A 27,819-nucleotide genomic window follows, 5' to 3' on the forward strand; every position below is an offset into this window, starting at 1 on the left:
CCTATGCTCTATTTAGGTGTTAGAATTTTGTGAGCAGCCAAGAACTGTCGAAAACCAGGTGCTCATTCTGGGTTTTTGCAGCACTTTTGTGCCAGGGTGCATCAAAGTCCAAATATTTTGTGCACTGGTATCAGCTAAATCCCTTCTGTTTTGATAGTACAATCTAAGGGCTTTGGAGGGGAGAGAATTGGCAGAATCCAGGTTTTACAGCTATAAAATCCTGCTCTCACCTCTTCCCCTGTCCTTGCAACAGGTCCTCCCCAGTTCTACTCCTTGGGAGTGCCATGTAGGCTTTCCCTGTGCTGCTGCTATAGGAGCAGCCCATTTAAATCAGGCCTCATCTGTGCTCGTCCTCCCCCTTCCTCAGGTGAACGCCTGCTGGGGTGGAGGAGATCGGGGCTTCTTTTCTAAAGCAATCAGGTCCTGGACAGCACCCCTGTTAACTTCGCTCCATTGCTGTGAGCGCTGCTGCGGAAGGGAGGGAGGAGGGCGGCCGCGTCTCTGTGGTTAAAAGTGGGTGGAAAGGGGAGGAGGATCTGGAGCAGAGGAGCTGGAACGGCGCAGATCGCACTCAAAGCTCCCGCTGCAGCTTCATTCGCAGCCCCTCTGGCATGTACTCCACTCTCCAGTCCCTCTGCTTCTGGCACATCAGCTGCTGCCGCTGCTGAGCCCCCTGCAATCTTATCAACAAACAGGAGCTGGGTCAGGGAACCTGGATGCAACCCCAGAGAAGCAGCTTCCAGGAGCCCAAACACAGCTACTGGGGCAATCTACTTTCTCTTCAGGCTGGAGAAAAGAGTCCAGCCATAGAGACCCCACAGCAGGCACCCCCTCGGCTCCAGTTTCTTCCCTGTACACACCCTGGCTCCATGGAGGAGGAGGAGGCTGTTCTTTCTCCCAAGGTGAACGCCAGTGAGTCCAGTGTCTGGGCTAACTGGACAGGCTCCCCTGCGTGTTGGCTGCAAGTGTCTGGGGGCGGCCCAGAGATAGTGATTGTGCCTGTGCTCTTTGGGCTCATCTTCCTGCTGGGAATGGTGGGGAACACGCTGGTGTTCGTGGTGCTGGGGCAAATCCGCTCTGGAGGACGCCCCTCACGCAACGCCACCAATATCTTCATCCTCAACCTGAGCATCGCAGACTTCTCCTTCCTGCTCTTCTGTGTCCCCTTCCAAGCCACCATCTACTCCCTGCCCGAGTGGGTCTTTGGTGCTTTCTTCTGCAAGTGGGTTCATTACCTGGCCATGGCCACCATGCTTGTCAGCATCTTCACCCTGGTGGCCATGTCCGTGGACAGATACATCGCCGTGGTGCATGCCAAGCACTCACCCTGCATCCGCAGCAAGCGCAATGCCTCCCTGGGCGTGGGCGTCATCTGGCTCCTCTCACTGCTCATTGCCATCCCTGTGGCTCAGCACCAGGCCCTCATGAGTGGCCACAAGCAAGCACCCAACAGCTCTTTCTGCTGGGAGCAGTGGGCCGATGATTCAGCTGCCAAGCGAACCTACAAGGTTACCATCCTGGTGGTGGGGTACCTGCTGCCCCTGGTGCTCATTACCTGCTGCTATACCAAGGTGGGTGAAGGGAGCGGTGTGGGTGGTGGTCCTATAAGGGGTTGCAAGATTGCTGGTTTCCCTTACTTCCTGCACCAGGACTCATGATCAGTCCACCCACCCCCTATTCTCTTCCGTGGGATGGATGGAAGTAACCACCAGCATGCCTTGTTCCTTTCCTAAAGCTGAGGACACCAGTTCCACACCAGGATGGGAGGGGGTGAAAAGAGGAGCGTAGGTGGAGTTGGGATAACAGATCTCCAAATATTTTTGCCTATTCCCCCCAAGATTAATGGGTGAGGGGGCTGGAACAATCCCCCCATACACCCTCTCCAGGATTGATGGAGACTCATCCCCTACCAGCCACCCCAGCTCCCATGCTGATTCTTGTAGTTTTACAATCATTTTCCTACTTTTGTAAAATGTTCCTCCCATTGTGGGTGATACAATTAAGAAACTCTCAGACCATTAAGCTACAGGATTAGATAACACTTCCAATAAAAGTGGCTTAGGTTGCTGTCCCTCTAAGATTAACTGAATATTTTACCAGTATAACAAATCTCCTTTTGAAATGTATTCAGCTGTGTTTATATGGAAATCTCTAATCTCTTTCCTTGTGTGTCTGTGTGTGAGGAAAAAAGCCTTAATATACAAACATCTTTCAATTAAGTGCTCAGCTTCCCCTATCCTAGCTTAAATTGATGCTGGTTTCTTTCCAGTACATTGCTTATGGTGTGTGCACAGGCAAATGGCATGTGAACGACATTTAATAAATGGATTTTCTTATAATTAATTGATTTAGGGTAGGTTAGTCTCCTAGCTCCAACAGCCAGAGTATAGTAATTGCCTGGTTACAGCATTGCTGTAATTGTGTTTTGAAAGGTTAATTTAAATTTTGTTGGAGCACTGACTGGAAGCTGTTTTTTGTAGTCTTGCATCTGCCTACAACTCTGGAGTTAGAAACTACAGGTATGTCTGCACTTACAGTGCTACAACCACAGAGCTGCTCTGCAGCAGTTGTGTTGCTGTAGCACTTTAGTGTAGACTCTACCTCTATCAACCAGAGGCGTTCTCCCATTGGCATAGGCAATAGCTAAGTTGATGGATGAATTCTTAAATCAGTTTAACAGTGCAGTTTAGGGGCTTTGATTTTTCATACCCCTGACAGACCTAGTTAAACTGACATAATTTTCTAGTGTCGAGTAGGTCTAGATAAGTAAATTCAATTTACCACGTCAGAGTGCCCACTTAATAGTTATGCAGTAAATATCCTGAACTGACTGGATGCAGAACTGACCATGTTATATCGTAATGGGACTTATAAATGTAATTGGGTTAACCTGATCCAAAGTCCATGAAAGCTGATGGAAAGACTCTCAGACTTAAACAAGCTTTGGTCAGGCTGTTTATGTATAATGAGCAGCCTAAGCGTAGCTTTTTTTTCATAATTTTCTTCAGGAAACAAGTTTTTAGAAGAAACCTTAAGGGTTAAAATCTAGAGCTGAAAATTTCAAAATGTATTTGACAAAGTATTGAAGTAGGAATTTATTGAAATGTAACATCTTTGTAAATCACTTCTTTTCATTCTTAAAATGTTTTTACAAGCTGTGAGTCCATATACAAATACACACAGTATGTAATAACCACTTGTGTACGTGGTATACACTGCTAAATAAAACCTTTTTTTTTTTTTTTTTTTTTTTTAGGTTTTATATCATCTTCATAAAAAAGTAAAGAACATTTCCAAGAAGTCAGAGAAATCAAAGAGAAAGGTAAAAAAAAAACAAAAACCTTCCTTTAAGTCTATGGAAGCAATTAATTATAATCTTTACTTCTATCATACCCTGAATATAGCGCAATATCTATGACAGCTCTCTACAATGACTAATGGCTCTATAGCCTAGACCTCTGCTTAGACTTGAGGGAGTCCATGAGCACAGGTGAGAAAAGAGTGCAAGGAGCAGGAGCAGAGAAGATCAGGACTCCACCCAGTGGAGCTACCCTGTCAGCATCACTGTAGGCAAATGGGAGGCTCATTCACCTCGCTGCTGGGATACGCACAGTGAAAGGCTGTGGCTTCACCTGCCTCTCTCCTTCCCGGCATTTCCTGAAAACACAGGAGCAGGAGTCAAGATCTCTATTTACTGGGAAGCTGAAAGGAGAAATGAATGGATGGCCAACTTGGTCTCCAGGGAGGAGCAGCAGAGTTGCAGGCCTGAGGATTCTCTCCCTCTCCTTTCTTTTGAACTCCCTGGTGCTGCAGCAGCAGGAGACAGACTTCATTCTCCTGTCAGAGAGATGAGGGTGGAGTGACTAGAGGTCCACTCTGCTTGGAGAATCACAGGGACCCATATAGATATTAAGGATAATCCCCTACAGCAGTGTTTCTCAATTGGTGTTCCGTGGAACCCTGGGGTTCCGTGGGAACGCTGTTAGGGGTCCGCGAGCAGCTGTTCTCCACGCTGCCGAAAAAGGGAAGATGTCCCGGATTTTTCGGCGGAGGGTATCGAGTGTAAGTGTAATTTAATTTATATTTAATAGAGAAACGCTGACCTAGTTGTTTGTATATAATTTGCTTATTTCAACATTTTTTTTGGCCCCATATGTAAAAATACTGTTAAGAGTTTGGGGGGTTCCGCAATTATTTATCGAGTTCAAAAGGGTTCCGTGGCCAAATTTAATTGAGAAACACTGCCCTAGAGGTATATCCCTGGAAATGAGGTGGGAGGCCTTTACATCAGAATAAGGGTACATATTATCTCATCAGAAAGAGACATGAGCAAAAAAACAGATAGACTGAGGAAAAAATGTATAGTTTGCAGAAATAATATTATTTGAAACATTCCAGCTCTTTGGCCTCACTATCAGTCTTGGCAAGACAGAAGTCTTGTTCCAACCAGCATCTCATTCCAATGGCCCAGTGCCAGCCATCTTCATCCAAGGCATACAGCTGAAAAACATGGATCAGTTCAAGTATTTGGGCAGCACCATCTCAAGTGACAGTTCCCAGGACAAGGAAATTGCCTCCAGAATCAGTAAAGGTAGCCAGGCCCTGGGCCGACCCCAAACAAAAGTCTTTAACCAACACAACATTTGTCTTTCCACCAAATTGAAGATCTACACTGCAGTGGTTTTAACATCTTTCCTGTATGGATCTGAAACACGGACGCTTTGTAGATGGCACATGAAACAGCTTGAACAATTTCACATGCGCTCCCTCCATTCAATAATGAGCATTCGCTGGCAGGACACAGTGACCAATATTAAGGTCCTTGAGAGAGCAAACACAGCCAGCATTGAGGAAATGCTATTGCTAGCACAACTTAGGTGGATTGGACATGTCATCAGAATGGAAGATCACCATTTCCCAAAACAGATCTCATATGGGAAGGTGAGGCAGAGCAAAAGGAAGAATGATTGTCCGTATAAGCACTTCAAGATAATCTGAAGAGCAGTCTTCAGTGGGCTGGCATCAATCTCAAAGAACTCGAGCAAGTGGCTCAAAACAGGACTCACTGGAAGTCTCTGACAAGATTAGCATGTAACAGGTTTGAGCGGGATCAACAAAATCATCTCCAGGCTGCAAGTGAAAGGTGCCACAATGTTGCATCATCAAACATCAGAGATATGGACTTCTCATGCCCTCAGTGTTGCCGACTCTGCATCAGGGTTCAGGCTTCAAAGTCATATGCATAGCCATAGATAAGAATTGCGACAACACAGTCATCATTAGCGATGGACTACCAACAATTATTTGAGTAGTAATGCAGATTTAAACCAAGAGATGCATAGGAGAGGATTTAGAAGCAGTGCTAGGAAAGAAAAACAGACAGCTCTTTTATTTGCCAACCAAAGGCTTTATGAATGGGGGAACAAATCTGGCAGAATACTAGCCAGACTGATTTCCAACAGATGATCAACAGCCTAAGGGCAAAAAAATGGAATACTCAAAAAAAAAAAAAAACAAAAACAAAAACAAAAAAAAAACCCACAAAAGTTAAAGTGCTAGTGGAATATTTCTGAGACAAATATACTAGCAAATATGCAAACATGGAAGAACTGGGAGCATGTATTGCAGGATCTTAAAATGCTCAGACTGACACACAATGAAAGAGTAGTACTACATGGTCCGACACCACAGGAAGAAATAATGATGAGATCATCATCTCTAAAATCAGGGAAAAATCCTGAACTAGATGGAATCACATTGAATTCTATAAAATGTTTAAAACATGGGTAACTTGTTAGCAAATGTATTTTAATCTTCCTAGGCAACAGAGTTCTTACCAAATACAACTATATCTGCTTGATAGAAGGTGATACCTAAACCAAATAAGGACTTATCAGATGCTTTTTTTATTTTATAGGCCCATTTCTTTAACATCAATAGTACTATTTTAACTAAAATACCAGCATCCAGATTAGAGACAATAATGTCTAAATTAGTACACCAAAGTAAAAACAGCCTTTATAAAAAAGAATAAGCCCCTTAAAGAACATAGAAAACTCCTACATGTGGTATTGCATTCCAAGAGTGCTAATAAAGATGCCTGTATTTTAACTATGAATGCAAAAAAAGCTTTTAACTTGGCAGAACACCCTTTTTTGTATAGAAATATGGTTTTAGGGAACTCTTTCAGAAGTGGATTAAAATCTACAAAAATCCTATAGCATTTATTTGGGGAAATATCACAAAGACTGTATTGATACTATTATTCAAAGAAACAGGACAAAAGTGTCGCTTCTCTCTCTCATTATTTGAGGGGCATTGAAGAAATTCAGACAATCAGTGTGTTGGGAACAGAAAACAAAATTTCATTCAGCTGATGACCTTATGCTTTTTATATAAGATATAAATAAAAGTTGGCCAGTATCAAGAAATAATCAAAGCTTTTGGACAGGAATCAGGATACAGACTAAGCTACTCTAGATCAGATACTATACCTGGCTCCAAAAGATACTCCATAAATGATGAATGCCCACAGAAAGAAGTGGATAATACATTAATGACTAAATAGGTAATTTTAATTACCTAAAGTGTGGAAGTTGTTTAAATTTAATATTGAGTCATTGATGAAAATGTTTCAAGGACCTAAAAGGGTAGGCACTAGCACAGACTTTGTTAAATAGAATTTGTGTATTTTAAATGAACGTCCTGCCCATGGTCTTGTATCTTTTTTTTCCTGCTTCTCTTTGCACCTCCCAAAAATTTAGTCAGGAAATTTTAAGAGAAGCTATTCAAAGATTCCTTTGGTCAAATTGGAAACCAAAAATCAAAATAGAATGGCTGGAACATCCTGGTGCTACCAGACTTCAAGAGATATTATAGGGTAGCACACAATAGACTGTTACTTGAATGGATCTCTCAGAGAAAATCCATCATGAATATAGATTGAACAGAAAATGACGAAATCCAATTTTATATAATTGTGTGATGAACTCTTATCCCAAAATTCTAGCACCAATGAAGTATCACCCACTACTTAAAAGTACACTGACTAACTGGGCATATGAGACACATTTGACCAAACAAAAAGAATAACAAAAATAAAAAGTAATAGTGCTTTCAAAGCCAGGTTGAATATGGAAGATTTTAGATATTGGGGCAAATATCAATACAAGTTGAAGGATTTCTTTATCGATGGGCAACTCTTAAAACAAACAGATGTATATATTTTTAAAAAAAGAATATTCAATATGAGTTTATACAGAATGCTTACTTTAATAAATACTTTTAGAGAAGAAAGGAAGTAACAAAATCTGTATTAGAAATAAATTTATATACAAGCTTGAAGTTTCAGCAATCAAGATTATGTCTAGAACAGGGTTTTTTTTAATTATACCTCCATCTTAGCATTTTTTAAAACTTAGAACCCCTCCCTTATAATAGAGAGAAGAATATTGCTACCTAGCATTGCTAATGCATTTGTTCCGGAAATACTTGGCAAATTACTCCAAATGCAAGTCAAAAGATACTATAAAAAACACACTTTACCTGAATTAGTGCTGCCAGTTTCAGTCAGTGAGAGATTTGAGAGAGATTGCGACGTGGTGCTTGATCCTCCCACACTTGTGCTACAATTACTGAATTATTAGAAGGCTCACCAGGTTCCCATAGAAAGTTTGATGCACCCCCGGTAGAGAAACTTTAATCTAGAAGATATATGGAACTTTGTTTTTAAAAGACAAACAGTATAGTATTAAGTCATGAAGTGCAGGCTGTAAATATGAAATATGAAATAATATAAAATAATGGAATGAGATAATATTAATGGTTCCAATACTAAGCAAGTAGTGGCAACTTCAGTACTTTTTTGTTCATAGAATGTATGTTTCTCCTTTTCGTTATAATCAAATACATAACATTGCCCCAGATAGCTGTATGAAATGCAAGGCAGCCAGGCAGTCTTTCATACAGTATATGTGATTTCTAGATAGAAATTTTTTTTTTTTTTTTGGAAAATGATCCTTAATTCATTCATGTATTTATTTTGAGATAGGACTCAAACCAGACGTAAAGACAAATGTATTGGGAGTTGACCTATTAAAAAGATTCAACACAGGAATAAGGAATCTACTCCAATTCTTGCAGTTTATAGCAAAAAAAGCAATCAATATTGTGGACCAAGGCAATGATTCTTACTAGATGACTGGAAAAAGCTATTAACAGACCATCTAATGGAAGACAACAAATTGTGAGAACAGTGCCAGATAAATTAATAAAAAATAGATAAAAATAGTATACGTTGCACAGGAACAATACTATTGAAATACCGAAATCACTGAGCTGCTTTGACATCAACACAGTAATCCTATATTTACAGGATAGTCAAGAAGAATATACACAGAGGATAATAATTGAATTACATCCCTTGACCTCCCCTTGGCTTTCTGTTCATTCTTGTCTCTTCAGACTTTCTCCCCCTACCCTATCACACAGAAAACATTCAGCTTCTGCCCAAAAAACAAAAGTTAATATGAATGGTTACACTTACAAATACACCATGTTACAGTTGTATTTAAATAACTTTGGGGGGAAAGGAAAATGTTAATGATATAACAAGATATGATCAATATACGATTTGTTGCTTAACACTGTTAATTCTGTGTTAAAATGTGCGTGTCAACACAATGTAATAGTAATGTCTTATTGCTAATGACCCAAAATATCAGTGTTCAACCCCCTTCTCCCCTCCCCTCCAAAAAAGGTCTCTTCATATAGGCGTAGCTAGACTGACCTTTGAGTTTCGTATTGTAGGGTTTACATGAAATTTCATTACCTTTCCCCGCCTACATAGATGAGGTATATCCTAGATTGTAGCTATAGGCTTTGAATGGGTGTTTCAGGTGAAACTCTTGTCTTTTTGTGTTAGAGGCAGCACTTCATTACATGCCAGGTCTGTGTCTAAGAACATGCAAATGCTTTCCAAATATTCCTTTACTTGTGGTCAGCCAGTTTGGTTCTAAATACATTTAATGGTTTCAAGACTTGTTTGGCAGTTTTATCCTTCTGCCAACCAAATTTTTCAGGATTATCCCTGCTTAAATTATTTGTAGTAATAAATGAGATTGCTTGTACTTGCTGTAGAGAATATTAAACTTGTATTTTTCCTTCTAATATTATCACATTTCCCTTGATAAGAACAAATCCATATTTAACTGAGATATGACAGTTTTAGCATTTAATTTTTAAGATTGTATTCAATGGCAAAACACACTGATACCCATGGTACAGGATCAGATCTACTCAACATAAGTTAATAACTTTTAAAATTAATCAGATTTATTCCATCACATCTAACAATGCCTAGGTAAGCTTAATTTAAACACAGGAGTAAATGGGAGAAACTCTTCTATTTGGGGCTTGTACTAGCAGTTCATATCTACTGTGTCAGACCCTTGAGATCTTATATTGGTAAAGCCAGTACACTACACCTTGATGAGGAGCATAAAATGAGGTGGTATTGGATTGGCAGCAGCAGCAGAGTACTGATGCCTTGATTTGCCCCACTTAGCAGGTAGGTTGTGTATATTGGACCACATATCTAGTTTCCAGGTAACCTTCAGGATCAACGTTAGATTGAGTACATTGTCATGGTTCCATCTGCATATGACCAAAGTCTGGACCATTGTAGCAAATCTGGAATCTGATCAAATGTTGATGCAGAAATGAAAAATACTAGAACATGTAGGGCCAGATACTCCTCTGGTTCTGATCTGTAAACTTCTGTTTGCAAACACTTTTCTCAAAAATCTCAATACATCTAATCTGAAGAAATTAGCATAGGTTTTTTCTATTAATTAATATTTTAGGTGCACACAATTGCTACATAAAAGCAGGGCGCTGGTGCATACACCTCAGATTGTATGTGTGAGCAGGGCAGATACTTCAGAAGGTATAAACTTCAATAGCGCATTTAACTATGCAATGCAATAACTTCTTCCTCATCCTTGCTGGCAATCATTTCATAATTAATCCCATAAAACACAAAGATTAATATCTTTATAATTTTATCCTACACTAACTAGTCCAGATGCTGTTCTTATTCACGTAGGTGTCTAGCCCTATTTATCCATCTTATCTTTAAAACAAAAGGAAAAAAAAAACCCTCACTGAACTTGTGAAACTCCCAAATTACTGAAAAGAGAACTAATTCACTATAGATCTATTGAGTTAGTTATTGCCTTATATGGCTATAATCAGTCTATTCCCATCTCTGTCCAGTCATCATACTCAGTTTTCTTTCCACTTCTAACATGTGTAGTATCTTATTTTAAAGATTTGCAACTGTTTTCAGAGGGGAAAAGGGATCGCAGAGTAACTACATTAAAGTGACTAACTTCAGATCCCAGCTGTATCATTATAGCTAGAGTTATCTTTTCAGATTTATAACTCAAGACTTAAGCTACTTTGTAAACTTCCTCTCCCTTGAACAATTTAGTCATTTCTACCCAGGTCAGGAGTTTTGTATTGGTATGAGTCCATTAATGTCAGTGACCCTATACCAACGTGAAATCAGAACCCTGGCCTTGCATTGTTTTTATCCTTGTGTGGGAGACTGTCACAGGGTGCACTGATCATAGTGGCAGCTCCTGCTGGCCATCCTGGGGATTAGCTTTGCCAGTAGGTGTGTTTTCTTCAGGTGGTGCCTCTTCCGTTGTCCTCAACCTGCAGACCTGCCTTATTCCAAGACCGCAGCGGCCTCTTTGTGACTCAGCCCTCCAGCTAGGTTCCCATCCATGTTCCCCCTTTCCAGGGCTACCCCAAAGTCTTTCTACGAAAACAGTCCCAGGCAATCTTCTCTGTGCCGCCCTGATGGTGCTACTTGCCCAGTAGGGGAACCAGGTCTCACCCTCTACTCTGGGTTCCAGTCCAGGGACTCTCAGCCCAGCAGTTCTCAGGTCTCACTGCTCCTTCCCTGAATTGCCTCCTATCTTCTTGGTCTCTTCCCCCCCCCCCCCCCCCCAATTCTCTGGTAATACCAGAACCAAACCAACTCCCTCATCCCACAGAGCAACTGTTTCCTGCAACCTTTCCTAGCAGCCTTCTCTGTGCACATCTCCTGGGCTTTATAGGTCCCACCTCTTCCTGCCCAGCTGAATCTGCTTCCAATTAGTTCCCTGCTGCCTGGCTCCTCCTCCAGACACAGCCTATGGAATTAATTGGCCTACCTGGCCACCTTTACCTCCCTCAATCCTGTGTGGGGTGGGCATCCTATCATAGAGACCTAAGAACCCAGATGCTGCAGAAAGTTATATTGGTGGCATTCCTTCCTATGAATAGGAAGTGAAGCAATGCATTGGCATGGCAGTAGGGGCAATTTGCTACTTAAAAACACCCACTTTTTCATGAAGGCAAACTAAAATTGAGGGCCTGTCTACCACTGTTACTAAAGAGCACATGGCACTCACCCAAAGAAGCATTAACCTATGTGTCTTGGCCAAAAGCCCATTAGGATTGCTCCATGCTGTCTGCCACTCAAGTGTCCCTGCCATGTCAATTGAATAGCTTCCTGCCCTAAAATGTCTCACTCATAGTGTGGTTGCAGTGCAGTGCTGTGGGAAACCTGATTTCTCTGTATTATGTGCACTAAGTTAAACACCTGGGGACTCAACAAGCTGAAAGTTGTTTGTAATGTTATGAATACAGCAACCATGTTTGAGTGTCTCAACAAACATCAGGAAATTCAGAGGCAAGACTGAATCATTGTTCAGTCTGCAGTTTGACATAATATTCCAGTATGCGTAGCAGAGTATACAAAATTATTCTGCACAGTGATTGCTAAAGTCTACTATCTATGCCATTTTGGGATTTGTGTGCTTCCAGTTGTCGTAACTTGGTCATTCTTACCTAATTCTGCCTCAAATTAATCTCTTCTGAAATGTTCATCTATGCTTTAATATTTAACTATTAAATATTCAACATTAAATATTAATTTTCAACTACTCTCTCTCTGTGGAATTGCCCACCTACAAGAGACAGAACTAGATCCATAACTTCATGAGGAGCTCACTGGAACTCAATGATTTTATTGAGTATTTTGAGTAACTCGAGGCATTTCACTGTACGTTATAGAAGATAAGAAAATCAAATACTACCAAGAAGTTCGTACATTTCTTTTGTACTTAGAATACTTTCTATTATGATATTCTCTCTCTAGCCACTAATACAGGCATTATTGTCATATTTATTAGTTCACTATAAGGAACTGTTATCAAAATAGAGAAAGTATGACTTAAGCTAAAAAGCTACTGCTATAGCAATAAATGCAGTGGCAGTATTAGAATCAAGCAACAGCAGTTCTCCAAACATTTGTTTGAATTGTTGGAAACAGGAAGCATTTCCTGTAGTGAGTGTTTAAAAAATAAACAAACAAACCAACCCTACGAATTCATCTATTTCAGGCTTTGTAAGCTTCGTATTTTACTTGTTTTCAGATACATGTGTGGAACCAGCTGATGCTGGTTCAAAGCAGCTCTTGCCTGTTTGGTTGGAACTTTCAAGTACAATGAGTGAGGTGTAGAGAAGCCAGCGAAAAGAATGACATTGCTTTCCAGTGGTGGCATCATCTGCCTCCCATAGTCAATCACTAGCCCTTTCACAGATATGCTTTTTCAAGACATTTGCTGTTTTGTCACCACAGCTGCTGACAGTGCAGGTGTCACCAGCCCACAGAGGTGCCCCAACCCTGACTTGGAGGTACCATCTCTGGGGGTAATAGGGTCTTGCCAACAACTATTCCAACTGGCGTTAATGTTGCTTGTTCTTGCTATGAAACTGGATCATTTATTTCAGAGACCACTGCACATCCAGCAGACGGTAATAGAATTTATGGACCTATTTTACCATCCTTATTCAGGAAAATCTTCCATGGATTTCCATGGAAGAGGAGCCTAAGTAAAGAATGCAAAATTGGGTCCTGTTGATACAGATCCAAGGTATTGAAAATCTAGTGTCTTGGCAATTAAATGCCATCTCTCACAAACAAACAATCCCTGCACCTTAATATTGCATGCATTTTATCAAGTACTGTGTATGGTATTCAGTGCTTGGCAAGACAGGCATCTTGATGTATTGCTGTGTTAGTGTATTTGATATCACTGGTATAAACCCAATGTTTATGAAGTTTTAAAAAACAAACATTCTAGTTGGGTTTTAGATCTCTGTAGCCTTGTTTGACAATTCTGATTCAGACAACACCACCACCTGCTGTCCCACAGTACATAATTTAAACCTATGGCAGAGATTCTGCCAGTCTTATATGAATAAATTTTTGAGTTGGGGCTTTAATACATAACCCTCAACCATTTTTATTTAACTATATATAGCACTTATTATTTACATTATATAGCTATTTTCCATATATTCTGTGTTTAGTAGCAAACTCAGTTCAGGGAAACTTCAATCTGTTGGGGTACTGTATGTGCACTGGACAACACTGGTTCATGATTAGGTAAAACAACTTTTTCTACTTAGTAAAACACTCCCATTATCTTACCTGTGTTCATCTAAATTGGCTTACGCTCTGAATGGCTGGACTTTCTGGCCTGCAGTGACAGTAGAGTGTAACTTCTTCCTTAGCATAACTCCATCATCCATCACTTATCCCATCACAAATTGAGCAAGTGCCACTCTCCCAACAGCAGTAAGAGATTTTTCCAGTTACACTGATTTAGGTTTGTGGTCAGTTCTTTGTTCATGTGACACTGCATGAACTATCTAGGCAAAACTTAAGAACCATGGCTTGTCTCCTGCTCATTGTCAAAAGGAGGAATAGTGGGTATGCATGTGTAGACCTTCCCTTTGCAGGAGGAAAGGTGCTGACTGTTCACAGCCAGAAGAAACTGAGAATTGGAAAAAGCTTGTATAAAGTCAGTGTAACTCTGTGTGCTGCTCATTTATGTCGCGGTATTGCCTAGAGGTCCCCATGGACTTAGGTGCTATACATACATGATCCCTGCCCCAAAGAGTTTACAATACAAGTCAAATTAAGTTGCTTGTTATGTGTGAAACTGCAGACACGAAGGGGTACCCACTGCACCCAGGTTTTAAAACCTAATTCTGTGTATAAAATTTCTTGTAAACACATCCTTTAGAAGTAATATACACAAGCAGTTTCTTGGGAATTCTATTTACCTACTGCTTGATAATGAGAAGCTAGCTTAATTTTCCTGAAGTGAAGCTAAGGAAGATGAGTAACTATATTAGAAAAATTCTGTTTAGGATCTTTGCCCCTCATAATTAGCTTTTAAATTGCTTCTTTCAGATGCAAGCTATTTCCCTGTTAGAAATAGCTTGTATACTGCTAACTACATTTCTTACCCATGCTGTCTTAGAATTAGGTGTGTTTTAATAGTGCTTTTATAGCTAGACCTGTTTGCTTAGGCACTCCGGCACCTTCTTACTTACAAAAGAGAAGTATGATGGCTCGTATAACAGTGACTGGACAAGTTTTTGACTTGAGATATAATTCCACTATTTAAAAGCTGAAAGACACTTCCTTTCACTTGAACCATGAGTCTCTTCTCCTTATCCTAAATTTACTGCTCTGCCTTTAGTCAGATTTGAAAGCTGAGTGAGAAACATGAGTAAACGGATACTATTGAGAGGGTGCCTAAGAAATACACAAACCACCTTGCTAATACTATTTTTTTCCTACTCTCCTCACCCTCTGCTTTCTTATCTTTTGTCAATGGGGCTTCCATTTGCCATGCTGGCATGGCAATTTGAAAAAGCTCATAGGACCTAATGATGCTGGTTATTCTGAAGTTTCAAAACAGTGGTTGGTTAAACTACATATAATGTGAAGAGTGGAACCAATAGCAATGACAGAGTGTGAATATAAAATGCTCAAATGTGCACACAAGTGTGATAACTGCTCACTCTAAAAATGTGCACAATACCTTGTAGTGACAGCAGTAGCTCCTGCTATAGAAAGTCATGGTCTGATTACAGTATGCGTTTTGGTTATCCATCGCTGAGGGAGCAAGGAGGACAGCCATGAACGTTGGATCCCAGCCATGGGAGTTGGTGATGCTAGAAGATGGCTTTAGGGGAGAAACTGCTTTAGATAAGGATTTTAGCCTGATAAAGTTTAAATTTAGACTCTAAGCAGTGTGTTTTACCTTTGCTTCATATGTAACTATTTCTGTTGCCACTATTAGCCCTACTCACTCTCTCTTAAAATTTACTCTTTGATAATAAACTTACGATTGTTGACAATAACTATTTCAGTGCTGTGATGTTTTAAAGAATCTGATCCTGACTCGTACCAATCAAGCTGTGTGTTCTATTCCCTTTGGAATGGTCATTCTGGTAATTACTGAGTGTCTAGTGACAGGAGCTGGACACTACAGGGGACATTTCAGAGGAGCTTGAGGACTGGGTCTCACCAAGTGTTAACTTGCAAGGCAAAGTAAAGGTTGGAAGATCCCTCAGGAAATTGTTTTGGTGGCTACAAGACGAGAAAAGTCAGGGCACTGACACCTAGTTTAGCACCACCAGCAAGTCTGTGTCTGACTGAGGCGAGGGGGGGGGGGGAGGGATAACAGTGACTCACAGTCCTAGGCACCCCAAAAAAGTGTCACAAAGTGATCACCCCCTTCGTATGCTATCAGTACTTAACAGTAAATCAGACTTACTCTTCTATGTGAGCCTAGTCTTCTGCAGTATGACACCTTTTACTTTCTCATTTTGATACTCCTCATTCAGCAAGTGCTCTCACATGTCCCTTCTTTTCACAAGCAAGATTGGATTGTCATTTTCTCTTCCAGTTTGATTCAGCCATTTCTCTTATCACCTCATAAGTAGTCTACTAGGTAATTCTGTCAGGGTCTCTCAGTTCCTGCATGTAATTTCAACCTGTAGTGAATCAGCCATTGGCACAGGAGGTATTGCAAAGAACACTTCGCAACAGGCCTGGATAGGAATTGAATTATTTCTTGTAGTTTTTATTAAACTAGCTTCCCTCTTATATAACTAATTGGTCTGATAGAGTGACAAATGGATTTATTACAAACCTGATTTTTTTTTTTTAAATCAACAATTCTAACAAATGAACAGCTTTCACTTTGTCATTTTGTTCCATGCTGCCCGCACAAAGCTGCTTGCTGCCTGTTTGAAAGTCTGTGTATAATTTGGAAGCTGCAGGACCTAGTTCTATAAAATGTGTTTATAATTTCACAGTGATCAAAGACTAATTACCTTGATTTATCAAATGTAAAATTAGCATACAAACATGGTCTCTTTGAATGAGAGGACAGTTTTATGTACCTATTACTAGACTTGATTTGTATCTTCTGTTAGCACACTGAAATGGAAAACAAAGTACAGTAATTTTACTTTCAGACTGTTCTAACAGTGGATTAATCATCTCTCTCAAATCCCTTCTGCCTTGCTGCCTCACTACCATAAATTCAGGCAATATTAGCTGAAGTGGTTCTTTTTTTCCCCTCCCTTGTGCATTAAAAAAAAAAAAAAAAAAAAAAAAAGAATCCAACCTTCTCTTTTGATTTTATGGGAAAACAAGGAGTTGCTTTTGCAAACCTTTACTCATGCACATCTGTAATAATGTTGCACTCACCTCTCACAAGCATCCCTTCTGGTCGGGTGTGTCTGCGGTCTTTAAACAGCCCTGGCATCAGGCAATACCCCCCAGGGCTTCCTCCCTGGAGGCAATGTTTTTCCCTCTCTGGGTCCTTCTGACCCTCACTAGACCATTAAGTAGTTTGGATCCCTTCTGGGGGGTTTAATCACTGTCCAATTGTAGGCCACTTCCCCAGTGGCCTATGGGGGACAGACCCAGGCCTGCCCACTACTCTGGATCCGAGCCCAGGGACCCTAAGAATAGCAGCCACACACCACCAAATCCTTGAACGAAACTGCTTTCAGTTCTCTGGATCCCTTCCCCACAGCCCCAGCCTTCATCAATGCATCACCCTTACCTCAGGACTCATTTAGGTTCAGGCCCAGCAGCCAGCCAGGAGCTCATTCCCGCTCCCCTGGTCTCTGCTAGCACTGAGCTGTCTGTGATGCTGCCATTCCCCTGGCCTAATCAAGAAAACCAACTACACTCTCTAGTTATAGCAAGGAAATGACTCTGGAAATGCATAGGGCAGCTCATTTTTATATGGCCCTTCTGAGCCCTGATTGGCTGCTTCCCCTGCAGCCACTCTAGGCTACCTGGGGGAGGACTCCTCTACTGTTACTTTCCTGAGATTGATGGGGCAGGACCCTGAGGCTTCCAGCAGGGGGCCTCTGGACCTAGTCCAGCCCATCACAAAGTCTCATTCACATCATTGAGTCTAGACATGAGTAAGGACTTAAGGATCAGGCCTAAAACCTTGCAGTCTTTACTAAGGCAAATCTTCAACTGAGTTCATCAGAGCATAATAAACTGCATTGCTGTTTAATAAAAACTCATTGCTAAGTGTCACATTCCAATATTTTTCCTAAATGAGTTATTTAACACTTTTAATCTTATTAATGTTTTGGGCTGTGGATTCCATATGTAATAGTCTTTCAGATTAGGAACACGCTGATGGTAGGATACAGCCACACACCATAAAAGCACACTAAGGAAGATGAGCCTAAGGGAAGTAAGGAGGGAAGGGGGTGCCAATGGACACCACTCAAAACCCGGACCAACAGAACTCCACTCTGTACTAGTGGTTACTGCCAAGAGCTAAGTACTGGGTCAGAGACTCCTGTCCAGGCTTTTCAAAGGCATTATCTACACCCTGAAAATATCTGCAGTTGTCAGTGACTTCAGTGGAATTTGTGGCCATCATCCCTGAAAAGAAGGCCATAAGAGCAAGGAGAAGAGTCTCCAGGGGTATAGCTGCCTCTATCTCTATCAAAGGATCAGCCCTCTTATTTGACATAAGTGCATGTGCATGAATGTGTGCAGAAGAGGAACACTTCAAGGCTACCTAAAAACTGAGTTCTGAGCTGTTAAACCTGGATCTGTACGCAAGCAACCTGAAAGATCAGAAAGGAGTTGAGATTTAGCATCAGATCTCAGATAGGCCTCTCCAGTGAAATTCAGATCAATATCTAAATCTGGATGGAGCAAAGGTACACAAATCAGAATGGGAGAAGGTGTTTCATCTGGGGTAATTGTTAATAAAGACATTAAACAATTGATAAAATGATCATTCATAACATGCTGCTCATATTCTTCAAATAGGCAAGTAAATAATGGACTTTCTTAATTTTCTTTTTACACCATGTTCTCATGCAATACTGGATTTAACTTGATATCAGTTGTGAAGTACAATAATAGTGATGGACACTTATAACAATGCAGACCAGCCTTTTCCCTCAACTGTCACTTAAACAATGCAGATGGTTGTAGCAGTATGTATCAGTGTCCTTTAGTAAAATTCTGATTTTCTCTTTAGAAACTTTCTGGCACAGCCAATATTGCTAAATGTTTGCTGTTCATCTCACATATGCTGCCTCTTTCTGGTCTAGAGATTCTCCATCTGTTGTTTTGTCACCTTTCCTGATTTATTTTTCCTTTATTTTAACACTAAAGCATATCTTCCAGAAGGGTATCCAGTCTTTCCTCTCGGACATTGCCTGCATTACATAAAGGGCTGGTCCACATTGCAACGAGGTTGGCTTAACTACATCACTCAGGGTTGTGAAAAATTTCACACCCCCTGCGATGTAATTAAGCTGACCTCAGCCGCAGTGTAAACACTGCTAGGTTGATGGAAGAATTCTTCCATTAACCTAGCTACTGGCTCTCGAAGAGGTGGATTTACTACACAATTTCACAATAGCATAGAAATTCATTGTTGTCACACTAAATCATGTCTCTTCTAGGTATGGACATGATGCCCTTTGCAACAGATAAAAGTACAGCTTGATAAAACATGGGTTATTACTCAATTGCTGGGTCTCCACTTGTGCACTTAGGCAATATATGTGCCGTTTACTGTTCACTGAAGTTGCCTGGACAGTTACCAGCTCTAAGAAGTTCTGCAGTTTATATAGATTAAAAACTGTGTTAATGAAAACAAATGAGCAAGCTGTCTCTTAAGCCACTTGGGGAAGGAAGGGAAAATAAGACAGAGGCAGGAAAAGGCATAGCAAGAGAAGTATTGTGGCTCAGATGGTAGAAGGTGGCATCAAGAAGACTGGGTAGTGGGAATTAAGGAAGTAAGAGAAAGGGTTTAAGGGAAGACATGGGTACAGTGGGTCATAGAGAAGGGCTAGGGCGGGGAAAGTCCTAGTTTGTAAATGGATAAGTATATGTAAAGCTGCCTGGAAAGTCACCTGAAGTAAAATCTTAGAAAAGAGGTTGCTGTAATTCCAGAGAGGTACAACTAATTCCTCTGTAATTAGTTTCATAAGGAAACAGAATTGTCGGTCTTTTTCTAAGAATCCAAAATAAATTCAATTTGCTCTATTTTTTCTCCTCCCTTATAGTTTTTGGAGCAATAATAATCAGTTATAAGGATTTGGTAATAAGCAACGCAGAAAGCTGAGTACAGACCTCTTTTACACGTTCAGTTTTTCCTCTGACTCATGGATTACAGTAAAACTCATTTTAAAACCTCTTAGGAAGTAACAACTGCTTCAAAAATGGGAGGCGGTTTTCACAGATCAGTGAAAATACTTTGTTCAAATGAGTTTCCATCTGGTGTTTACTGTGACTTGAGGAGCAGCAATTTTGGGACTGATACATGCGACTGAGGTACAATGCACCTAGGCAGCCCAGTCTACACTAGCAACAAATTAACGTCACTCATGTGTCAGGCTATGCCTAGTCTAGGTCAGAAAAGTGACAGACTATCTGCCTTTGCAATATTAATTTTGTATTGTACATTTTGTTCACAAGAACTTTCCATTTCAAATGGCTCAAGCTTTATTACCTGCCAAGTTTACAGACAAATCTATGAAAGAACAAGACATTAAATACACTTTGCTCATCATAGGGTCCCTGTCCCATCAGCATCCCTCCCACCTAACTGGCTAATGGGTGCCAGAAACTCCAAAGGCAGAATGGGGGAAGATACCTGGTATACCTCATACCTTCTAGCCCTTTCACACTGTCACTCTTATTCTGTCTATGTCATTGTTTTCTCCTCCTTACGCCACTGCGGGAATCATTCAAAACCCACATGAAGGCTTCTGCAGGACTGAAGGGATTTTCCTTTATCGGGTGTATTTGTATAAACATGTATTGGCAGTGCGTCCACTCTTTGTTAAATGAAATAGTTAACTCTACTTATTTAGGCTAATTCTGCCCCTCGTTTGTGAAAGAGGATTCAGCTAAGCAAACAAGAAAGAGTGGTGCATTGTGATAAATATATTCCTCTTTTAGACAGGATAAACTCTTAAAATAAGGAAGTCCATACATTTATCTTCAGGCTAATAGATCTGGACACACAGGAGAATCCTCCAAAAGCAATCAGTTTAGTGTTTAGAAGCTTACATTTATGTTAAAAGGGAAACTTTGAACCAGACCCAGTACTGTAAGGGAGTTGAATAGGGTTTGTTTTTTTTTTTAAAAAGGTCTAGAGTCAGTCTTTACTCAAACATACTGGCTGAGGCAGTATTTGACAGCACCAAACCCAAGTGGACAGAACTAGCCACCAATAATTTGGCAGCAACCCCAGTCTCCTATCCAAAAAAGACAACTCTGAAGAGATGGAGGGCTCCATAATCTGACTGAACATTGTATGAGCGAGTGTCTGTTTTTTCCCCAAACTCAATATTTTTGTCTCAACAATTACTTATTTATATTTTAGTAGCCCACTGTGGTAGGCACTGCACAAATCCAGCAACCATGTTCCCTGTTCCAAACATCTTAGAATTAATCTCTATGGAAGATAAACTGTCTCTACCCTGCAGTTGATTTATGTGCATGGGTCACATAGGTATAGAACTGACCTTGAGTGAAATCTCTAAAATCTGAACCAAAATGTTCTTTGCTATTTTTGAATTACCAGATGCCGTTCTAGCAAGTGGAGTGTGCTTGAGATATTTTCAGACTGGGTCCTTCAAAAATAAGGGTAAAGAACAAGAACATCATGATCCATAATCACAATAACCTTGGTGATACACTTGCATGTCCTACAGTGCTTAGCTCCTAATATTGTTACATAGGAAAGACAGAATATGAAAGGCATGATCTAACTCTCCTGGCTACCTACATACTCCAAACCTTATTTCCTTTTGCTTCTGCTTAAGTAGTCACTTTTTTTTTTTAATGCCACTATAAATTTGCTGTAAGATACACATTTGTCAGAGTTAAGTGTGAGGGCAGTTCCCTGCGACCACCATACAAGTTCCTCTTCTCTGACAGACTGAAGCCTGTGATGTCTCCCACTGCTCCAGACACATCTGTAAATATAATATTTGTGTTAGTTAGAAGTAGAGGGCCTGTAGAGTGAACACTTCCAACTGCAGAAGTCACACTTTGAAACAACCTTTTTGGACAACACAATGCTGTATTCCCTCTCCTATGAAGTGTAATCATGATGAGACACAAAGTTAATTATTGGAGCACAGTGCTGGGAGCTCATTAGGAAATTCAGTGGTCTCATCACAAGAATTGGGAGTCTTGTTTGCCTTCCCAGAACGGCAGACCATGGTGGATTAAATGCTGCTAAGGCTCTCCATCCCTGGGGAGAAGACTAATTGTGTTGCTCTTGGTTACCCCTAGCAGCCTATTCAAGCAATTCATCCTGAGAGCAGCATATTGAATCATGGCACATAATGTCATTTGAGGCTGTGTAAATGTTCCATACTGTCTGTAGCTGAGAATTGTTTAGTAATTTGGGGGGGGGGGGGGGAGGCGGGAGAGGCAGGGGATCTTTTTGTAGGACAGCTTTTACCAAGAGTTTAAGTGACTTTCCTCAGTGATTAAGGAGGGAAAAAAATTAAAAAAGAAAAGAGAGAAGTTAGGGAAAAATCATCTTCCATTATGGAATACAAGCGGTTCCCAGCTTCAAAATTAAAGAATTAGAGACAGATGTTGTGGAGGTAACACACTGGTTACTCATCTACTCACGCTCCTCATGTTTTCACAGTAGGAACAGAACTGAACACATACATACTTCTAATTTTGCTCTTACAGCAAGCACTGGGTGCATGTAAGACTTATAGCTTGACAGTTGGGTTACTTTCACAGATGGAAAGGGAATTTAGACTTAGCGTGAGACCCTTTTAAAGAGGGTGCTGTCAGTCTGAATGTCCACATTTCTTAAAATCTTCTTGGGTTGGAACCTCTGAGTCCATCTGTTCTTTACTTCACAGTGTGGTTCTGTTCTGTAAGGTAGATGGAGAATGGAGAGAGCCTTAATCTTGTTTCTTGGCTCACAATAAGTAAGATAAGTGGGGAGGAAAAAGAGGTTTAAGAGGATGGCACATGAGAAATTGGAGTACTGATTGGTGCTTCTAATCTAGAGAGAGCAATCCTATTCATCTTTGGTGGTAGATCTGAGTTACAGGAATCAAAAATCTATGGTGATATTTTTACTTAGCTTATTTGTTTGAGCTGTTACATTCCAGTGATGTCAGACAAATATTCTAGAGTAAGTAACCTTGCTGAAACATATTGCTATCTTCATCTGAACTGAAATTTGGATAAAATGAGTACCCCATCGGTTATAGAAAACTTAGGAAATGTTGACTAGAGACCATAGCAATAGTCACTTAACTACTATCCTGGGACTGGAACCACATTGCCTTCGCATGTGATCTTAAGCGAGAAATTTAATGCTGCCTCATGTAATATAATACTCATTGACTACCTTGAAATACCAATATGGTATTACAGTAGCACTAGGGGTTCCCAACAGAGATTGGGGCACCAATGTGAGAGGCAATGTACGACCATAAACTAAATGGTATCTGCCCTGAAGAACTTGCAATCTAAACAGAGACAATGGGCTGGGCAGAGGAAGGGATCTAACATACAAGGAGGGCAAACAGTGTAGTTGGCCAACATCATGTCAGTACCACAACTTTTTGTAGAAAGAGAGTGTAGAGGGCAGATGAAGTGAGGCTGATTTTAAAAAGAGACTCAGGGAGGGAATAGGAGCAAACAACTGACTCAGGAGAAAAACTGTCCAGAGTGTAAACATTAAACTGGGACACACAGGGTTTATCTATGTAGGAGAGCTAGTATGAAATAAGCTACAGTGTGAATTTAAAGCATGACAGCTATTCTGAAGCTATAATTCCCTGTGTGGAAATTTATTCTGCATTGAGTGCCTTTTAGCAATTTAGTTTAAGCTACTTCTGAAGTGCAATATGAGTGTCCACACAGGAAGCTATTCATTAACATCTATTCCAGGCTATTTCACGGTATAGACAAGCCCTGATATAATCACTGCCAGTAATAAATGCATGACTCTTTGAGAATGATTAGCATATCATTATAATCAAACTTACATTTGCAGAAAATAATGCAGTCATAGCTCCTTTAAGCCATTTGTGATTTGGATTAGTTTCCAGGCAGCTGTTCAGTGGAACATAAATAGCATTGGGAAGATTTAATGAGAATCCTTAAGCTTACAGAAATAAATTATATGCGCAGGTAATTGCATGTAAACTAGCCATATCTTTAAAAAATTGGGACATTTTTGTGGTGACACTTCTTAAAGACACGAAATAGTTAAACAATAAGTGCTTTAGGTGTGCTGGGGTCATTACTGCAAGCATCTGACTCAATAGCAGCATATTCCTCTTTCTCAGACTGGAGGATTTTTTTTTTTTTTTCAGTAAATTAGTTTATCATAAAACACTGAACAAATGTCTAACATTCATGCTGAGCAAAAAGCAATTTTGAGAGGGTTCATGCTCATTCATTTATTTCTTTGCTCCAAATATTTAATAGTATCAAATACACATTCAGCTTACACTGTTAATTGTAAGCAGAGTAAATTCTGTTCTGAATAGTGTGTCTATATCAACATTTTGTGGCTAAAAAAAAGTTTGAAATGAAAACTTGGAACATATCAGATTTACTGAAATTTAAGTCGTCATATTAAAACTGTTCCAGTTAAACAGGTCTTGTTAACAATGTGTCTTATTACACTGTAAGGCATCGGGCTGTCCCTCCCTGTCAGTCTGGGAGACAGACCATGTGTTCCTGTGTGTATGAAAACTTGAAGGGGAATTAGTGCGTGGTGCAGGGGTCCTAGCCCTTCCTACAGGCAACAAGCAGTTAAGCAGACTATTGCCCTCAGCTCTCCAACAGGGCGGTCCGGGCAAGCAGGCTATTGCCCTAGGGCTCACAAGCAGGGAGATGAGCACCAGCAGGGTCTAGGGGTTCACAGGCACAGGGTGAGGGTGCCACCCCAGGGGTGGGGTAAGCAAAAGGGGGAGAGGGACGTGGGCCCTCCCAACTCCACCGCGTCCCTACCCAGGGCCCTAACAGTGGAGGAACCTTCCACCACTGGGTCAGCCGGGCTCCAGCTGAAACTCACTGACACGGCCACAGGCCACGACACAACCGGACACTTGTCTGGTTCCCCTGGGCTCCTTCCTACCCCTGCTTTCCTGGAATACCTGGGCTTCAGGGTCAATCTCCCTAGGGTAAACCGCAAGGGATAGACCCAACAGGCCCTCAGCGTCGCCAGCAGCAGGCAGCGCCTCCAAGTCACAGGCAGCTCCTCAGCCACGTAGCAGTTGGGCTGGGACTCCAGTGCCAATAGAGACATCCTTCTTCTCTGGCAGTTCCCTCCAGACTGAGCTAGAGGTTTCATCTTTTATACTTCCTGTCTTGCCCTTTTGCTTCCAATGGGGCAGGCCAGGTTGCTCCAGCTCCGCCTACCACAGGTTGCGCCATCCCTCCACATCCGTCTCCGAGGGAGGCCACATCCCCTCACTACTTACATGATTAAAAAGTCTTGTTAATTACTTGTTTAGACATTCAGTATATGGGTTTGCAAAATACACACTTAGCATTTGTTGTAGTGAATTTTGAAAAAAGTTTTCACATCAGGAATAAATGCAAATTGCCTCTAGTCTGGCCCATATTTTTTTTAGAGTGATTAGTGACTGTTGAGTGCCTCAAATTTATGGGTATCCAGTTTGAGACACCTTGAAAGGGCCCTAATTTTCAGAGGGTGAGTAGTTAGCATTTCTGGAAAATTGGCACCCAAAAATCACTTCACTACTTAAAACCTTGGCTCCTGTACATCACCCACACACATTTTTCAGTTTCTTCTCCCAACAAACTCTAGTCCAGTGCATTTCAGTGGAGTTTAAAGGTGTGGTTCCTTTTTGTCTCCTGAAATATTTCTAGGAACTAAAACTTAACTTGAGCAAGTTACAATCTTTGTCTAAAGTTCTAAACTGATGTATAGTCAATCCAGTTACTCTTGATTTTCAGGCCAAGAGGATCACTTTTCATAAGCTGAAAAGGCACTGCTACCCCTTTGTTTCCAAAGGGATGGATGCCAAAAATAGCTCTCTTTCTGCTTGTCTGTTTCAAGAGCTAGAAAGGCTTCCTGAGGGTGTAGGCTCCATCCCCTGTTGTGATAATTAAATGGTCTTTTCCGCCCACCAATTCATTTAGCTGGATGGCTTTATTTACATTATATGTTCTTTCCCCTGTCCTCTGAGGTATTACCTGGTTCAATTTACACTGAAGACATAGGGAAACAAGCAAAATGCATTCTTTTGTCTAGGACAGGCTGGGCTTATGCACTGCTTGCAAAATACCCATTAAGAACATATTTCCAGCAAATATCTATAATTCTTTATATAATGCCCATACATAATCACACAATAATATTAATAATGAGGGTATTAGCAGTTTGCATATGACACCACATGAGATACCTTTTAGATACAGATTATGACAATAGTGTGTTGGGGCAATGAGTGTTTCAGGCCTGATGTGAATTATGGTGTGTTGTGCCCTCTGCCAGTTGGCACTGAGAGACTCCCTGAGTCACAAGGACAAAAACATTTTTTTCTACAAGTGTGAAATACTTGTTGCTGTGCTCTCACCACTGGTTGAGGCAGTAGTGTAGGAATGACAAACAGGTAACTGAAGATGGGCAACATCAGGGTCATTTTATCAAACACCACTGCCCCTCTTTTTTTTTTTTTTTTTTTTTGAAGACCCGAGGCCAGATTGACTGACCCTGTACAATTAGCTGATGGTAGCGAAAACACAAGATGACTTCCCAATTCTCTGTGCTCCTACCAAGATGGCCATAACGTGGCTGGAGAGCACAAAGCCTTCTGTACTTTGCGAGGGGTTCTCCACTGATGTGTACCTCAGGAGGCCAATAAGAGGGAAATGTGCCCTCCAGACTATCACCATCCCCTTGCTCTGCTCCTTTTGCTTAAGCTTGAGAAGCAGGGCACCCTGCCTGTGGACCACAAGGCTAAGAACTGAGCATGAAGAACTGAAAACAGATCTTTCATTACCCAAGTCCAAGTGTGTTTGGGCTGTAAGACCATCCTTCCCTTTAAGGCTTCGCCTTCATCACTTAAATTTTTTTACAGTGAAACAACGAACAAGCGATAGAATGTTACAGTAAGCTAAGTGCAGACAAAGCACAGGAGGTGTTTACCCTGAGGTAGCTAAACAAGGGCAGCACTATACACCTCCAACTGGGGCTGATCTCATCTAGTTCACATTGCAGTAAAACTCAAGTGCCTTGTCTCCTGTTTCCATAGAGGCATAGCTAACACACAATAGATAACATGTGGTTAAAAAATTTTTTAAAAACCAACAGCTTTTCTTGTCAGTGAAGACAAGCCTTCACAAGGGATGAAAATCCTGACAATTCAGTTAAAAGGCATCCTGAAAGCATGCAGCAGGAGGCCAGGCTGGTGGTCTATCAGGTTACAGTCCTTCTTTTGAGACTATATTGAACCAGAGTTCCAGCACTGTATGAAGGGTTATGATGGGTTGAATTTTTCATAGAATTAAAAAAAAAACAAAAAACACAAGGTCCTGACCTGCGGTAATTAAATCTCATTATTTAACCTGCATCTCTTTGTCCACCTCAATTCCATTCTACCTATTCTAAACAGTGTTCCTGTGTGCCATTACACAGCTGCTGCATTTCAATGACAGGTGAAATGATCCGCTGCATAGAGTACCTATTAGCGAGCCCTTGGACAGCCTTGCAAGACAGGCACTATAGATCTGCATAGTGGTAATATTAATGCACTGCAGAGTTCAAAGACAAGCATGAAATAGAACTAAGTGCGGTGCTGTTTTTTGGCATTTTAGAAGCATGGGATTTGTCCTACTGGATTTTATCACTGGTCCAGCAGTGGCCAATTCTGCAGGACAGGGGAAAAACAAACCTTATAATTCATGCACGAACCAGACCATCTCAATCACTGGTCGTACCGTCTAACATGTGGTTTTGTCTTTTCCAGACAGCGCAGACAGTGCTACTCGTGGTTGCTGTGTTTTTGATCTCCTGGCTGCCACACCACATCATCACCATGTGGGCAGAGTTTGGTCAGTTTCCCCTGAACAACATCTCCTTCATTTTCCGCATCATTTCTCACTGCTTAGCCTATGGGAATTCTTGCATCAACCCCATCATCTACGCTTTCCTCTCGGAGAACTTCCGCAAGGCCTGCCGACAAGTCTTCACCTGCAAGTTCCTCCTGCAGCCAGCTCCTGCTGAGAAGCTTGTGAGAATACGCTTGGAGAATTTTTCCACCACCCACTCAACGACTAATGTGTGATCTGGGTATAAAAAATGAAAATGCATTTCAGTAGAATCTACTGGAAAAAATAGAAGATGGGAAGGGAGGGAAACCCAC

At 41.0% G+C, this 27,819-nt stretch overlaps 1 protein-coding gene and 2 long non-coding RNA genes across 3 annotated transcripts in view; 1 reads left to right on the forward strand and 2 right to left on the reverse strand.

Annotated features, from left to right (window-relative positions):
* Nucleotides 1–17,130, reverse strand: part of LOC137154133 (uncharacterized) — a 34,957-nt gene extending 17,827 nt beyond the window's left edge. Inside the window, exons 1-2 of the long non-coding RNA XR_010920102.1 lie at nt 16,995–17,130; nt 7,546–7,703 (exon numbers count right to left, since the gene is read on the reverse strand). This is a non-coding gene — a long non-coding RNA (uncharacterized lncRNA). The remainder of the gene's footprint in view (nt 1–7,545; nt 7,704–16,994) is intronic.
* Nucleotides 870–27,741, forward strand: LOC137154116 (galanin receptor type 1-like). Its single transcript, XM_067549840.1, has 3 exons — nt 870–1,571; nt 3,257–3,322; nt 27,424–27,741. The coding sequence occupies exons 1-3, from the start codon at nt 870–872 to the stop codon at nt 27,739–27,741; spliced, it is 1,086 nt and encodes a 361-aa protein (XP_067405941.1).
* Nucleotides 19,910–24,730, reverse strand: LOC137154126 (uncharacterized). Its single transcript, XR_010920090.1, has 4 exons — nt 24,583–24,730; nt 23,464–23,530; nt 22,230–22,335; nt 19,910–21,408 (listed from the first exon to the last, which is right to left on the reverse strand). It is a non-coding gene; the product is annotated as an uncharacterized lncRNA (long non-coding RNA).
* Nucleotides 27,742–27,819: the final 78 nt, after the last annotated feature.

This window comes from Emydura macquarii, unplaced genomic scaffold, assembly GCF_026122565.2.
Source record: "Emydura macquarii macquarii isolate MOO-44397 ecotype Brisbane River unplaced genomic scaffold, CSIRO-AGI_Emac_v2 contig_295, whole genome shotgun sequence".
Classification (NCBI taxonomy): Eukaryota; Metazoa; Chordata; order Testudines; family Chelidae; genus Emydura; species Emydura macquarii.

What these genes read in the sequence shown, in the direction of transcription:
- LOC137154116 (XM_067549840.1), top strand. Translation starts at nt 870, where the DNA reads ATGGAGGAGGAGGAGGCTGTTCTTTCTCCCAAGGTGAACGCCAGTGAG. An exon ending in TTACCTGCTGCTATACCAAG is followed by an intron (nt 1,572 to 3,256) that starts GTGGGTGAAGGG and finishes TTTTTTTTTTAG; the next exon opens with GTTTTATATCATCTTCATAA. An exon ending in CAGAGAAATCAAAGAGAAAG is followed by an intron (nt 3,323 to 27,423) that starts GTAAAAAAAAAA and finishes TGTCTTTTCCAG; the next exon opens with ACAGCGCAGACAGTGCTACT.